Raw genomic sequence first — 15,745 nt, 5'->3', positions numbered from 1 at the left:
CTAGAGACTCATTGGGGAGACTTCTGAAAATGCACAAAATGAGATCAAGTTGTTTATCCCAGTCCTTCAAGGTGTCATTGCAGAACTTCTTTAGGAGTGCTTTAATAGTCTGATGACTATGTTCAATAGAACAATGTGAAGCAGGATGATAGTGGCTGGACAGTACCTGTGTGATGTTGAACTCCTCCAGTGTCTTCTTGAAGAGATCACTGGTGAAGTTGGTGCCACAGTCGCTTTGAACCTCTCTTGGAAATCCTTACTGGGAGAAGATCTTCAATAGCTGTTTCACCACAGTAGCAGCCGTAATGTTCTTTACTGGAACTGCTATGGGGAACCTGGTGGTAGGACACATGATAGTTAATATATATGCGTTGCCAGAACTGGTCCGGGGTAAAGGACCAACACAATCTATTATGAGTCTGTGGAAAGGTTCCGCAGGCACCTGGATGGGTTTTAGTGGAGCCTGAGGAATAGAGATGTTAGGTTTACCTGCCATCTGACATATATGACACTGTTGTACGTATTTCTTTACGCCTTTTACCATACCTGGCCAGTAGTAGTCGTGTCTGATTCCTTGGTAGGTTTTGTTGAAACCATAGTGAGAAAGAGCTCCGTGGGCCAGGTGTAGAATATCGGGCCGTACGCTGGTGGGAATCACTAGTTGTTCGACATTGGCCCAATCGTCATCCTCCTTCAGCTTGCTGGGTCTGTATCTGCGGTAGAGCAATTCATTATCTAGGAAGAACCCAGGGATACTGTCAGGTTGAGTCTCAGCCTGGAATAATAATGGTGTTAATGATTGATCTTCCCTCTGTAACTTACGGAACTCCAACTTGGTAAGATTTGGAGGTAGATTCTGAGGGTCTTGAGGGACAGCGATATCTGTAGAGTCAGCTGGTTGCGGTCGTGCAGCTTGTGCATGGGTGGTCACCAAAACCGGAGGAGACACTTTATCACTTTCTTGAACCTCTGCTTGAACATATTCAAAGATGGGATTATCCATTACAGAAGTACACACCTGGGGTTTGTCCGTGATGATCAGGTTGGACGGTTGCAGATCTTCTGCCAAGTCGTTGCCCAGGAGAAGTTGCACTCCAGGCATGGGAAAAGGCTTTTCCCTGATGGCGACTTGGACTTCACCGGTCACGAAGGGACAATCCAGGTGGACTCGGGCGAGTGGATACGGAGTAGTAGCAGTGAGGTCAGTGACAAGGACGGTTTCTCCGGTGTAGGTGACGTTAGATACAGCCGATATTCAACATAATGGACTGAAGAGCCGCTGTGTCCCTCAAGATCTTCAATTTGAAACGTCCTTCCGAATCTGTACCGTTGGTAAAGACAGTTCCAGGATACAGGTGTTTACTGAAGAGAGAAAGATCATTACCATGAACACCAACACTCATCACAGGCTTACCGGACTTAGGAGTCTGTTTGGGTTTAGTAGATTCATTGCTTCTGTATTGAGTCTTCACACATCTATCTATGGTATGTCTACAGAGTTTGCAATACTTACAATACAATTATGAGCTCGCTTCCTCTGTACTCACTTTATCGTAACTGTACCAAGACTTCTTACTGGGATGTGGTGATGGTGTCAGCCGGTGGATGAGGCTGTAGGTGTCAGCCGACTTTTTCACATTTGATGTAGTCGGTTTCTTCTTTATCTGCTAGATATAAGCGGACGGAAGGGGGAACACGTCTCAAGAATTCCTCAACTAGCATGAGGTTGATGAGTTCTGCAAATGTAGCGAAATGTGCTGCTTCCAGCCATTTCATAAAATATATTTTCTTGGTATTGGCAAATTCTAGAAAGGTGGTGATACTTGCCTTTAGAAGGTCACGAAATTTTCGTCTGTAACTTTCGGTGGAGAGAATGTAGGCGTCCAACACTGCTTGCTTCAGGGTCTGGTAGTCATTCTCAGACGCTAAGGTACTGAGAGTAACTGCAGCTCTACCTGTAAGATGCACTCTGAGAAGGGTAGACCATTGATCAGCAGGCCAGCTAAGTTTATTAGCTTGGGTCTCAAAGGTGATAAAAAAGACATCAATCTCTGTCTCAACGAATGGTGGCATTAACTTACTTGCATGGGAGATATTGAAACTTACTGGAAGACTGGCGGTAGCTTGCTGGCGTTGAGTGAGGTGTGTAGTTTCCAACGTGAGTTCTGGTTGAAAACATTCTATAGCCATTGCCGCTTGCTGTTTGTCATGCTCGCGTTGTATCTCCAGGTGGCATTGTTTTGCTTCAAGCTGTACTCGCTCACGCTCACGGAGTATTGCAATCTCACGTTCCTTGAGAGCCACCTCTCGTTCTTGTTCTTCTTTCCTCATTGCAGCTTCTCGTTCTTTCAGGGCCGCCTCTCTTTCTTGTTCTTCTTTCCTTATTGCAGCTTCTTCTTTCCTGATTTGTGGAGCTGTTTGCTGTTGCTCCCTCTCGAGCTTTGCGAGCTCGAGTTTGAGTTTCACAGTCGCCAAATCAGTTTTATCTGCAATAGAATAAGTTTCGGGAGTTTCAGAGTCAATCTTCCTTTCATCTAAGAGGTAATCAATGATTAGGTTATGTATTTCATTTTTGTTGGCTCCATGGGGAACATCTAGTTGATACTCGTGTGCAAGAGTTTGTAATTAAGTCCTCTTGGCACGACATAATGTCCCAATTTCACCAGCTGGATCGTTACGGAAAGCTTGGAGACGAAACATGGTGAAAGATAGCAAATAAATGTACACGAATATAGTTGTGATATGGTAAATGTCAGAAACAGGATAACGTGGCAACTGGTAACTATCCTGTGGAATTTTAATCTTTAACAATAAACGTTTATTATAGGATGGTAAATGATTAGTCAAAGTCGCAGGAAATCTTGTACCCGGTACTCAATGTAAGAGAATAAGGGCAAGAAAATCCTACTAAATAAGTGAAACTGAGTTTCTAAAACAAATGAAATATTTAATTGCTCCAAAAATGAATTAGGTAGTCCAAGAATGTAGGCATACCTTGCCGAGTCTCTATAGGACATAAGCAAGGGTTTCCCACTAAATGAATATGATACTTACAGAATTAGCGAACTTTGTGTTCTGTAAACAGAAAACTAATTCCCTACCTAAGTAAATATCATCATCTCTGACCGACGTGTAGGGGTGCGAGTGTCAACTGGTGACGAGAACTGCTGCCGAGGTCCCAACTCAGCAACTTAGTCCGTGCTTGAGGAACGATGACCCTCTTATCCTCCTTCGGTCGGATTGCAGAAGATAGGGTGCTTTGACCCGAAGACAAATCAAAGTACCAGGTTACCAAAATGATGATCTGCCGATAATATGAGAAATATCCTAGGGACAAAAGGTAGTAAACACGAGTAATAACACGGAGGGAGAGATGACCAATTAAGAGAATGACTGCGGCCGATAGTCACCGCGTAATCCAAAATTATCTCACACTCACCATATGCTACTCTTGGATTGCACAATACACACAGCACCATATAAATATAAAAATTAATGATAATATTGAAAAGTAACTTTAGCAAAGCGAAATACGCTTACCACAAATTGATGTTCTGGTACTAGTACCTGAGTGAAGCTCCCGGATAGGCCCCTATAAAATGTGACGGAAAAGCGTTAGAGTGTTGATGTTCGGCAGTCCTCCAATGGCAGGTGTTAATGCCTGGTCACACTTACAAAAAATAGATAGATTGCTTGCCTCTTGTCTGTGGTAAGTTAGAGTGAGTAATACATAAAACACAAAGTATGAACAATGAAACTTTAATATATTTAATTTAAACATATATGCAACTAAAGACAAATCTCGGGAAAATCAAAGTACAAATAAATAACAAAGATAAATGCAAAGACAATGTGAGACACAATAGTATAAAAGTAATATAATAAAATGGTGCTGAGAATATCAGCTATGGCTGAGACCTCCCTTCGTATACAAGCCAGTAGCTTAGTATGCCGGAGAGAGATGTCAACTCTAAGAGCACAAAGAACATTCAGAAGTTGATAGCTGGTCAGGCTCAGATGTCGATTCAGGTAGAGGGCGCTGAGGTGCGGTGTGCAGGTGCGCGGTCGGCGAGTCACCAATCAGGAGCAGGCAAGCTGGTGAAGGGTAGTTAGTTGGTTTGATGACGAGCCGGCGTGTGGAGGGTGTGTGGAGTGGGGGATCTTGGGTACATTTTGCCTCCTGGTCAAAACGTTTTGTGCTACCGGTGACGTATCATGAATGTAGCATCTATTACTTGAACAACTGACGTAACTTTAAGTAGGGAAGAGCAGGCTCAATCTCTCTAGAAAGAGATTATCGTCACAATATATATATATATATATATATATATATATATATATATATATATGTATATATATATATATATATATATATATATATATATATATATATATATATATATATATATATATATATATATATATATATATGTATATATATATATATATATATATATATATATATATATATATATATATATATATATGTGTATATATATATATGTATATATATATATATATATATATATATATATATATATATATATATATATATATGTATATATATATATATATATATATATATATATATATATATATATATATATATATATATATATATATGTATATATATATTGTGATGGTGTTCCCCCCCCCCCCCTTATATTTCTCCCACGCCTGCTATAAGAGTCATGTCCACTTTACCCGAGCGTTCTCTACGTCGCAGGCATCAGTTTGATATATGTGGGAGAGTGTAGTGTTCTCAAGGTTGCGAGAAATTTGTAAAAGAAGAGTATTTTGGGCTGTGGTATAGGCATTTTAGGAAGCCAATATGGCGCTGGCTCCTCTGTTTTGCCGCCAAAACTGTGTGACGTCAGTGACACCAGATTGGCCACCGACAGCGATGTGGCACAGGGAGCCAATGAAAACCTCCCATGGCGAATATGATGTCACGAAGGAAGGGAAGTCCGGTCAGTGCGCGACTCTGGCGCCATCAGTCTAAGACAGCACGTCAAGGAGGTCGGACGTGCGCTGGGGGGGTCCTGTCAGTTGGACAGTTTACCCCGTCTCCGGAGGATTTACGCATCATCCGTGGTCTGCCAGCACCTGTGGGGTCTTCCTTCGTTCATGTGTTTACTAGTTGTGTTTACTAGTTGTGTTTTTACGGGGGTTGAGCTTTGCTCTTTCGGCCCGCCTCTCAACTGTCAATCAACTGTTTACTAACTACTTTTTTTTTTTTTTCTCCACACCACACACACACACATGTGTTGGACCAGAGAAGGAATTGACAGAATATAGAGCAACAAGTGCTCCAGGGACAGGTGTTGTGCAAGAGTAGAGTCTAGGCAGCGACGTATGCGACGGCTGATAGCTTCACAGTGATGACGTAGTGGTTGGGGCAATCCTCCGTGAGGGAATCAGTCTGACACGACACGTCAAGGTGAACGGATGTGTGAAGGTTGATCCTGTCAATCTGACAGTAATACGCCACTCCCGTGGATCTTACGCGTCACCCGTAGTCTGCCAGTACGCCGGGAGGTCTTCACATGGAGTGTGAGCTCCAGATCAACTGGGGGAGGTCAACCCATCTCACCTCTCCCCCAAGACCAGCCCAACATCTTCAGCTGGTCAAAATAGAGGTATAGTTGCTATTGTTATTTATAGGGATAGTCAACTCATTGCCGTTCAGGTCAAGTAGGGAGTGTTAAAGTGACAGGGAGTGAACATATTTAGATTTTGTTTTAGTTTTCTTTTAATAAATTAATTAGTTAATAATTTGCATTTTTATTATTTCCATGTGGTTATGTGAACTTGTCCTGGTCACGTGGTCCACACGAGGCAGAGTTGGATTGGGCGCCGACTCTAACATCGAGTCGGAATTCATTATTACCGTGTAATTTATTCCACACTCAAGGTCATCGGTTACTAGTGGGGATCAAGCCCCAAGGTTGGTTAATTAGCATGATCGACCCTGACCTCGATCATTGCTCTGTGTTACTGGTCTGGTGGTGGCGGCGGAGGCGACTCTAGGGTTTTGCTCAAAGCCTAGGTCACGTCATACGGGTTGTAGAATCCTAAGTCGGTCAATCGTCTTAGGACCACGTGGCGTGGAGTCAGCTTTAGTAAAAGTTTTGGAGTCCCTTGTAGAGAATAAAAAGTAAGAATACGGGTAGAGGGGGGTAGGAGGAAAGATAAGTCGAGAAACCCTACCCGTGTTACAATGGTTACAATTACACTCAGCTCACACATTCCATGTGTGGACCGAAGAGGGAATTGAGAGAATATTGAGCATCAAGTGCTCCAGGGTCGGGTGCTCTGCAGGTGAAGTCTAGGCAGTATCGTCTGGGACGTCCGATAGCTTCACAGTGACGACGTAGCGGCTGGGCCAATCCACTGGGAAGCAGTGAAAGAAGACACTAATTGGGAATCCATACGACTGCAGCCGTAGTTGGGAGGAGAAGTTGACGGCCGGGAGACCGACTCCAACCCTACAAGACGTCGAGGAGGGGCACGGACCCGCGGAGGACAGAACACGGAGACGACGCGTTTATTTTGGGACGTTGATTGGGTTCCTGGAGGACACGACAGGGTGTGTGTGGGGGCGTTCCCTACACAAGGCAGGAGCCTGGACCAGGAGCTACAACTCAACTCTCACCGGAGGATAGGTGGAAGTAGGTGATTCTAGTTTCCATCCCAATTCCCCTTTAGTCAGCAATATTATTTAGCCAGAGTATTTTGTATGTCGTGAGCAAGGCTCACCTATGTCACAGTAAGGCACAAGGTGCAGAGTGGGGCTACATAGGGCACTCACGGTATTATTATTATTATTGGTGTGTGCAGTCACCCGGAGTAATTGATGAATTTACTGTGTTGATAATGTCTTTCATGAGACTTTAATATGATCATTTAGTGAGAGAATATATATATATATATATATGTGCCAGTATTTGGTGTTAGGCTATGTGCCCAGTAACTATATTATTACATTTATTGATGTCTATGATTTATCTATATATATATATATATATATGTCTATGCTTGTGTATTGAATAATCATTCATGTGTGCAGTGATCTATTGAATATTCGCCCACGAAAGGAATTACTGAGAACTCCAGTAATATATACTTGCATGCATTATCATTAAATGAGGGGCAGTGTGTTATACCAGGATAGTGAATTATTGTGTTCATTAATATAGAAATGTTTGATTGAGCTCAAGATCAGTGCAGCGAAGTAGTTACGTTCTATTGCTATTGTCACAGATATTGTGTGTTTGAACATTTAGTGATCCTTGAGAATTTAAAGAAACGGGCATATTTCGCCAACAAACAAGTGCAGTGAGAGATCACGCAGTGAGGGGGGAGTCGTCCAGCTGATTTTGACATTGACGTGAGGGGAAGCGTTGCCATCTTGGCGAGTTCATGATTATATGTGAGAACGAGCGACTTTCGCATGAAATAGCTGTTTGTTTATTGATATAATTATGTGATGTCTTGAGTTTTAAGTAAAACACAAAATACCTTAACGTTTGTATCATCCCCTCCATATTTCTTGTGGCTATATAATACATGAAAGGAAATAGAGTGATAGAAATAAATACCTGCCTGACATCAGATCTATTGAGTGTGTTCTTGCCGCTGTTACCACAATTCCACAATACCACTGACGTGTTACTGGACACAGAAAACACCAGTTGGCGACCTTGTGGTTAGTAGTAGAGCCTAGTGTCGGGGCGGGCACACAGTAGTTAAGAGAACAAGCTGTGTTCTCACTCTTTCTCGATCAGAGGCCGGTTGGGATTGGCTGGGATACTCTCCTGGCGTACAGTGGCGCCGCGAGGATAGAGTGAAGACCCGCAGGGCTACGGTGAGTGACCTTGGGCATACTGTTACTCACCCCTCTTACGGTGAACCCCGACAATATATATATATATATATATATATATATATATATATATATATATATATATATATATATATATATATATGTATATATATTATATATATATATATATATATATATATATATATATATATATATATATATATATATATATATATATATATATATATATTAGCTTTGTTAGCTTTGCCGGCTGACCAGACAGAATCACACTGCGACCGTGGAAGGGTGGCAGACAGTTGGCATGGGATTATACTTGTGTATCCACCCTGACAACCACATACATCAACCTCTCTGCCGGCACAGCAGGAGCCGCGGCAACACACAGAGAAAGAGACAAGTCAGCTAAGTACAGGCAATTAGATCATCGGTACAACTTCGTTCCAATAGGGTCTGAGACCCTAGGCCCATGGGGAGAGAGTGCAAGAAGGTTTCTTAAGGATCTTGCTTCCAAGCTCATTGACACCACAAGAGACCCTAGAGCAGCAAGTTTTCTCTTTCAGTGCCTCAGTGTCGCGATCCAGAGAGGGAATGCTCGCTACATCCTCGGTTCATGCCCGACGTCGGAGGAGTTCGAGGAAATCTGCTGTAACACTGTAAAGTGTTTTGGGTTAGTTTATTTAAAATATATATAGAGTACATGAGTCACAGACAGGGACCTGAGAAGGCGCCAAGTTGTCGGCCGGAGACTCACACCTCTAACCGTTAATGACCCCAAGTGACCTGAGGTCAGATCATGTGAATTTCACCTTGCTTCTACTAATCTCATAATTGGAGCCTGGTAGCCTTCAAACATGCCGACGTTTAAGGAGTGGCTTGGTAGAGAGCCGGAGGCTATCTACTTGTGGGCGGAGTTAGCTACTAGGTTCCCCAATAAATACTCGGAGAACTATCGATTCCAGAGAATTAAGACAGAAGACCAGGCAGCAGAACAGGAGGACAACAGCCGAGACAGGCTGTCGGTCGGACGGGGGTGAAGCTGCCTGACAGCTGCAGACTCTCCCCCCCCCCTCTATCTAGTTATAAGCAGACACTTGGTGAGTTGAGCATTAAGGTGACTTGTCGTGTTTTACAAGTGTTGTGTGATGATCAGGGGCAGTCAGTTGTAGTGTTCTCAGATTCTTGGAGGATGACTCACTTTGAATATTAATCTTTAACATTTTAATTGGATTGCTTAAGTTATGATACTTATCATGAAAAATATAATTGTTGAATTTATTATTTAAATGGACTTTATTTTGTTCCCTAGAGATTTTGAGTTGAGGTGAGAAAGCCTCTGTGGTTACTGGTTTCATGGTTTAGAATGAGTACATGATAAAGATGGGACCATACTAATAATGATCTCTTGATAACATCTTTGGTGAATATTGTGATACAGACAAGTTACATTCCTTGTTTTGTATGTAATGATCATGAATGGATGGTGGCAGCATTTCGTCTTCTACTATCTACTTTCTACTTCTACTATCTACTCTTCTACTTCTACCTATCTACACCTCTCCCTCCACCCCTCTCTGAACTCTCACTTTCAACTAATGACCCTCCTCGCTCCTCCCACCTCCCTACCTCTCACCCCAAACCCTCACTAATTACTTCACTATTCATTTCTTTCCTTTCGTTTTCTCTTATACGTTTGTGGCAATGATTATGTCTTCTAGAGTTCTCTCTGGAGTTTCGGGTAACTGATCAAGTGACGGCGCCTTGTAGTCTTAGCACCTAGGTAGTCAAATACCTAGGTTACAAGGTGTTGAACGAGAGAGGTTGCCTTAGGAACTCTGGAGGGTGCTCTAGAATAGTTAGCTAACTGGGGACGGGATAACGGACTAGAGAGAGCTGTTTCCCCCGGCCTCGTTAGTTAACTGGGGGGTGGAATAATGGACAAGAGAGAGCTATTTCCCCCACCCCCCGTTACACTGCAGCCTCTAGGAAGCGAACTCTTTTTTTTGTGTCCTCTTAATGTTAATTTTTTGTATAAAATCAGATATGTAACTGTATAACCTTGCAAAATAAAGTGTACAATATAAAAAAAGGGGGTGGTAGGAGAAGTGAACACTGAACAGAGTTAAATGGCAATTTTTCCCTGAATGCTCTGTGTTCCCTTCTCTGAGGCTGTGGGTCCCTATAATTGCACCAGAGGTGGTACCCCCCTATATATATATATATATATATATATATATATATATATATATATATATATATATATATATATATATATATATATATATATATATATATTATAGGGGTACCACCTCTGGTGAGATCTCGACAAGACTACCAAGGTTTCTGTTCACAACAAACATTGGGATTCGAACCATTCTGCCGTTAATGAGACTTAGTCATAAAATCGTTTTTCACCACTTCTCTTCAGAGATAATTTTGTCGGACCATTAACTCAAGCAAAGACGGTCATTAATTACATGATCTGATAATACAGGAAAAAAACACAAATATAATGCAAGACATCAAATAGCCCAAACACTTTCGTTCGTTACGTTATCCAGAGTAGAGAGACAAGGCAAATTACATGACAGAAGATTATATACACAAAATGTAAGTTTATATACAAACGAGGGTGTTTTACCTTCAACTTTTCCAGAAACTATGTAATACAAATAATTTTCTTGTCGGTAAAAAGGAATTTTAGTTTTAACAGTCGGGAAAGTTACCCATTCCGCAATTTGAACAGAAACGACCAGTCTTTGCTAAAGTTAAGGCTTACCTCGTCTATGTACGCGCTCTTACGTCTGGCAGGAGCTCGCTCCCTCTATGAAATATTAAAATCATATCTTTAGGAGCGTTTTGCATATTGTTGTCATGGCGATAATACGAAGCTTTGAGCATTTGTTGACTCTTCGGGAACTTGGTAAGAGATTGTAGTGACTGTGTGGTTGTGGTACTTTACCTTTGGGCGTGTCCTCGGAGATGGTGGTGGTGGTGGTGTGGGAGGGGAAGTACGGAGCGTTGTCGTTGACGTCCTTGAGGTTGACGCGTACGTCAGTGTGCGTCTCCAGCTCGCCATCCGACGCAGTCACCCGCAGTCGCCACTGAGCCCGGCCGTGGGGTGGGTCACGGTCCAGGGGCTGTAGTGTGGGCATGGGGTGGACACGTCGGGTTAGTGTGGGTGACACGAAAAATTAGACACTACGGGCATAACATGAGTGATTGTTGGTATGGATAACGATGGCTTAGAGTCATTACAATATTCACCTGCTATTACACATGAACTAAATTCAGTGTTAATGATCTGCTTTTGTAGTTTCTTTTAAGGCACTTAAACTAATGCAACGTTAACGATTACTTTTCTCCTTCCTCTGAAACACATAATTGGTCTCGGCTATGGTCGTAGTCAGCGAGGTCAATATTGGTGCCACTATGTTTCACGTTCAAAAAAACATATGTGCAATAAAATTTCACTGACGTTGTCTTACTATTTTTTCTATGTGATATTGAAATCAACACAGACAGACACACATACGGAGAGCCCCGTGGAGCGACCTGACCTGACGGCCAATGTGGGACGACCGCCGTGGAACTGCCTGGTTGTTCTTGTTGAGTGGTGACTGGTAAGTGTCCCCCTCTCTCTAAGGTATTCAACAGTGTGCAAGGTTTATTTAATATCATATAGTAGTCACATAATGCATTTCATTTGATAATAGAATAGTAATCTTGACAGATTGATAGAGAATGAGGCAGAAACCTCACTATGAGCTCAGTTGGGACCTGAATGATGGTCTTTATCCCTACACTCACACAAGTCAGGGTAACACAGTCCCCCCTTCCCCTTACATGTCAACTGGCCACCATAGAGAGAGTGATATACAATCTTCCTCCTCCCCCCCACCCAACCCCACCCCCCTCTCTCTCTCTCTCTCGCCCTCTCTTTTCTCTCGCTCTCTCTCTCTGTCGCCCTCTCTGTTCTCTCTCTCTCTCTCTCTCTCTCTCTCTCTCTCTCTCTCTCTCTCTCTCTCTCTCTCTCTCTCTCTCTCTCTCTCTCTCTCTCTCTCTCTCTCTCTCTCTCTCTCTCTCTCACCCTCCCTTCCTCTCTCTCGCCCTTCCTTTCTCGCCCTCGTCCTCTCCCTCTCTTGCCTTCTTCCCCTCTCTCTCCTCTCCCCCTCGCCCTCTGCAGCATGTGGAGGAATACAAAAAAAGTATTCCTGCAGAGGGACAGGACGAAGGAGGAGAGAGCCAGGGCAGCAGAGGCAAGGAGGAAGCGCAGGGAGAGAGGAGCAAACCAGGAAATCACAGCCCCCAACACAACAGTCCCAGAGACAATAGGGAAACCCACAACCAGCTAACGAAAACCATAACTAACACAGTGTTTCCACAAGACTACTATGTAGAGGAAAGAGAGAGAAGGGAGAGGAGGAGGTGGTGTAGCTTTGCTGATAAGAAAAGGTTGGAGTTTTGAAGAGATGGTTAATCAGGGCTGTGAAGGTTTCAGTGACTACATATCAGGCACCATAGCAGCTGGAGGACAGAAAATGATAATAGTAGTATAATAAATAATATATAATATAATAGTATAATATATAACCCCCACCAAACGACATAAGACCCAGACAGGAATATGATAAAAACAACATAGCCACCATCACTTTTATAGAGAGAGCAGCTTCTGTGGCTATCAGGAACGGATCTAGACTACTAATCATGGGATACATCAACCACGGGAACATAGATTGGGTGAACAGAGACCCACATGAAGGACCAGACACATGGAGAGCTAAGCTGCTGGACGTGGCAACAAGAATCTTTCTAAGTCAACACGTAAAGGGACCGACAAGAATGAGACGAGAGCATGAACCAGCTATGCTTGATTTGATATTTACCCTAAATGAGTAGGATATAAGGGAAGTCAAGTTGGAAGCCCCTTTGGGAATGAGTGTTCATAGTGTATTAATCTTTGAGCACCTGGTAGAACTAGGAATTATCTCTCCCAAAAAAGAACTAGGAGACAAAGGGCTGGCGTACCGAAAGGGAAACTATGAGACGAATAAATTCTTAAGGGATATATCATGGGACACAGAACTCAGAACTAAGTCCGAATATCAAGAACATGATGGACTAAGTCGCCCAAAAGTGTCAGGAGGCAGTAAACAGGTTTATCCAGGCCCGACAGGAAAAAAATCGAGAAGCAAATGATGAATCCGTGGTTTAAAAGGGAATGTATGAAAGCAAAGGAGCTGAACAAAAGGGCGTGGAGGAACTTCCGAAATAACAGAACACCAGAAAGTAGAGAGAGATACCAGAGAACCAGGAACGAGTATGTTAGTGTGAGAAGAGTAGCTAAGAAAAAGTATGAAAATGACATAGCTAATAAAGCCAAGACCGAACCAAAGCTACTACACAGTCACATCAGGAGGAAAACAACAGTGAAAGAACAGGTGATGAAACTTAGAGTGGGTGAGGACAGGTACACAGAGAATGCCAAAGAGGTGTGTGAAGAACTCAACAAGAGGTTCCAGGAGGTTTTCACAATAGAACAAGGAGAGATCACGGCGCTAAGAGAGGTGGCAGCAAACCAGGCGGCCTTGGAAGGGTTCGAAATTACAAGAGATGAGGTCAAGAGGCACCTATTGGAGCTGGACGTGAGAAAGGCTGTTAGGCCCGCACATAATCTCACCATGGGTATTGAAAAAGAGTGTGCAGGAGCACTCTGTTTGCCACTCTCCATAGTGTATAGTAGGTCACTGGAAACGGGGGACCTACCAGAAATATGGAAGACGGCTAATGCAGTCCCAATATACAAAAAGGGTGACAGACAAGAGTCACTGAACTACAGGCTAATGTCCTTAACTTGTAAACCATGTAAGGTGATGGAGAGGATCGTGAGAAAAAACCTAGTAACACATCTGGAGAGAAGGGACTACGAGACAACCCATCAACATGGGATCAGGGAGGGTAAATCTTGCCTTACAGGCTTAATAGAATTCTACGATCAGGTGACAAAGATTAATCAAGAAAGAGAAGGATGGACGGACTGCATTTTTTTTGGATTGTCGGAAAGCCTTTGACACAGTACCCCTTAAAAGGGTGCTGCATAAGCTGGAGAAACAGGCAGGAGTAACTGGTAGGGCGATCCAGTGGATAAGGGAGTACCTAAGCAATAGGAAGCAGAGAGTTACGGTGAGGGGTGAAACCTCAGATTGGCGTGAAGTCACCAGTAGAGTCCCACAGGGCTCGGTACTCGGACCTATCCTGTTTCTGATATGCGTAAATGATCTCTTAGAGGGTATAGACTCATTCCTCTCAATGTTTGCTGACGACGCCAAAATTATGAGAAGGATTAAGACAGAGGAGGACAGCTTGAGGCTTCAAGAAGACCTGGACAAGCTGCAGGAATGGTCGAACAAATGGCTGTTAGAGTTTAACCCAAGCAAATGTAATGTAATGAAGATAGGTGTAGGGAGCAAGAGACCCGATACAAGGTATCATTTGGGAGATGAAATACTTCAAGTGTCAGTGAGAAAAAAGACCTGGGGGTTGATATCACGCCAGACCTGTCCCCTGAAGCTCATATCAAGAGGATAAAATCAGCAGCATATGCCAGGTTGGCTAACATAAGAACGGCCTTTAGAAACTTGAGTAAGGAATCTTTGAGAGCATTATATACCACATATATCAGACCAATCCTGGAGTATGCGGTTCCAGCATGGAGTCCATATCTAGTCAAGCATAAGACTAAACTGGAAAAGGTTCAAAGAGTTGCCACTAGACAAGTACCCGAACTGAGGGGTATGAGCTACGAGGAGAGACTACGGGAATTAAACCTCACGTCACTGGGAGACAGAAGAGTTAGAGGGGACATGATCACCAAATACAAGATTCTAAGAGGAATTGATAGGGTAGATAAAGACAGACTATTTAAGACAAGGGGCACACGCACTAGAGGACACAGGTGGAAATTGAGTGCCCAAATGTGCCATAGAGACGTTAGAAATAATTTTTTAAGTGTCAGAGTAGTAGACAAATGGAATGCATTAGGAAGTGATGTGGTCGAGGCTGACTCCATACACGGCTTCACGAGTAGATATAATAGAGCCCAGTAGGTTCAGGAACCTGTACATTAGTTGATTGACTGTTGAGAGGCGGGACCAAAGAGCCAGAGCTCAACCCCCGCAAGCATAACTAGGTAAGTACACATACACACAAACGCGCGCGCACACACACACACACACACGCACACACACGCACACACACACACACACACACACACTTCAACCATGGGAAGATAGATTGGAAGAACAGAGACCCGCATGGAGGACCAGAAACATGGAGAGCTAAGCTGCTGGACGTGGCAACAAAAAACTTTCTAAGCCAGCACACCAAAGAACCAACAAGAATGAGAGGAGAAGATGAACCAGCAATGCTTGATTTGATATTTACCCTAAATGAATGGGATATAAGGGAAGTTAAGATGGAAGCGCCCTTGGGAATGAGTGACCACAGTGTATTGAACTTTGAGTACCTGGTAGAGCTAGGACTTATCTCCCCCCAAAAAGAACTAGGAATCAAAAGGCTGGCATACCAAAAGGGGAATTATGAACAGATGAGAAGTTTCCTAAGTGAAATACCTTGGGACACAGACCTCAGAGACAAATCTGTACAGGGTATGATGGACTATGTTACCCAAAAGTGTCAGGAGGCAGTAAACAGGTTCATCCCGGCCCAAAGGGAAAAATCCGAGAAGCAACAGAAGAATCCATGGTATAATAGGGCATGTATGGAAGCGAAGAAACTGAACAAAAAGGCGTGGAGGAACTTCCGGAATAACAGAACACCAGAAAGCAGAGAGAGATACCAGAGAACCAGGAATGAGTACGTCAGGGTGAGAAGAGAAGC

The 15,745-nt window shown here is 43.2% G+C and overlaps 1 protein-coding gene across 1 annotated transcript in view; it reads right to left on the bottom strand.

Moving 5' to 3' along the window:
• Window positions 1-15,745, bottom strand: part of LOC123751693 (putative neural-cadherin 2) — a 400,838-nt gene that overhangs the window by 224,592 nt on the left and 160,501 nt on the right. Inside the window, 1 exon segment of the mRNA XM_069330285.1 lies at window positions 10,806-10,983. Within this exon segment, the coding sequence (XP_069186386.1) occupies window positions 10,806-10,983 (178 nt within the window).

This window comes from Procambarus clarkii, chromosome 24 (assembly GCF_040958095.1).
Source record: "Procambarus clarkii isolate CNS0578487 chromosome 24, FALCON_Pclarkii_2.0, whole genome shotgun sequence".
Taxonomy (NCBI): domain Eukaryota; kingdom Metazoa; phylum Arthropoda; class Malacostraca; order Decapoda; family Cambaridae; genus Procambarus; species Procambarus clarkii.
Note: the sequence above shows the minus strand (reverse complement) of the source record. Positions and strands in the feature narration are given on the sequence as shown.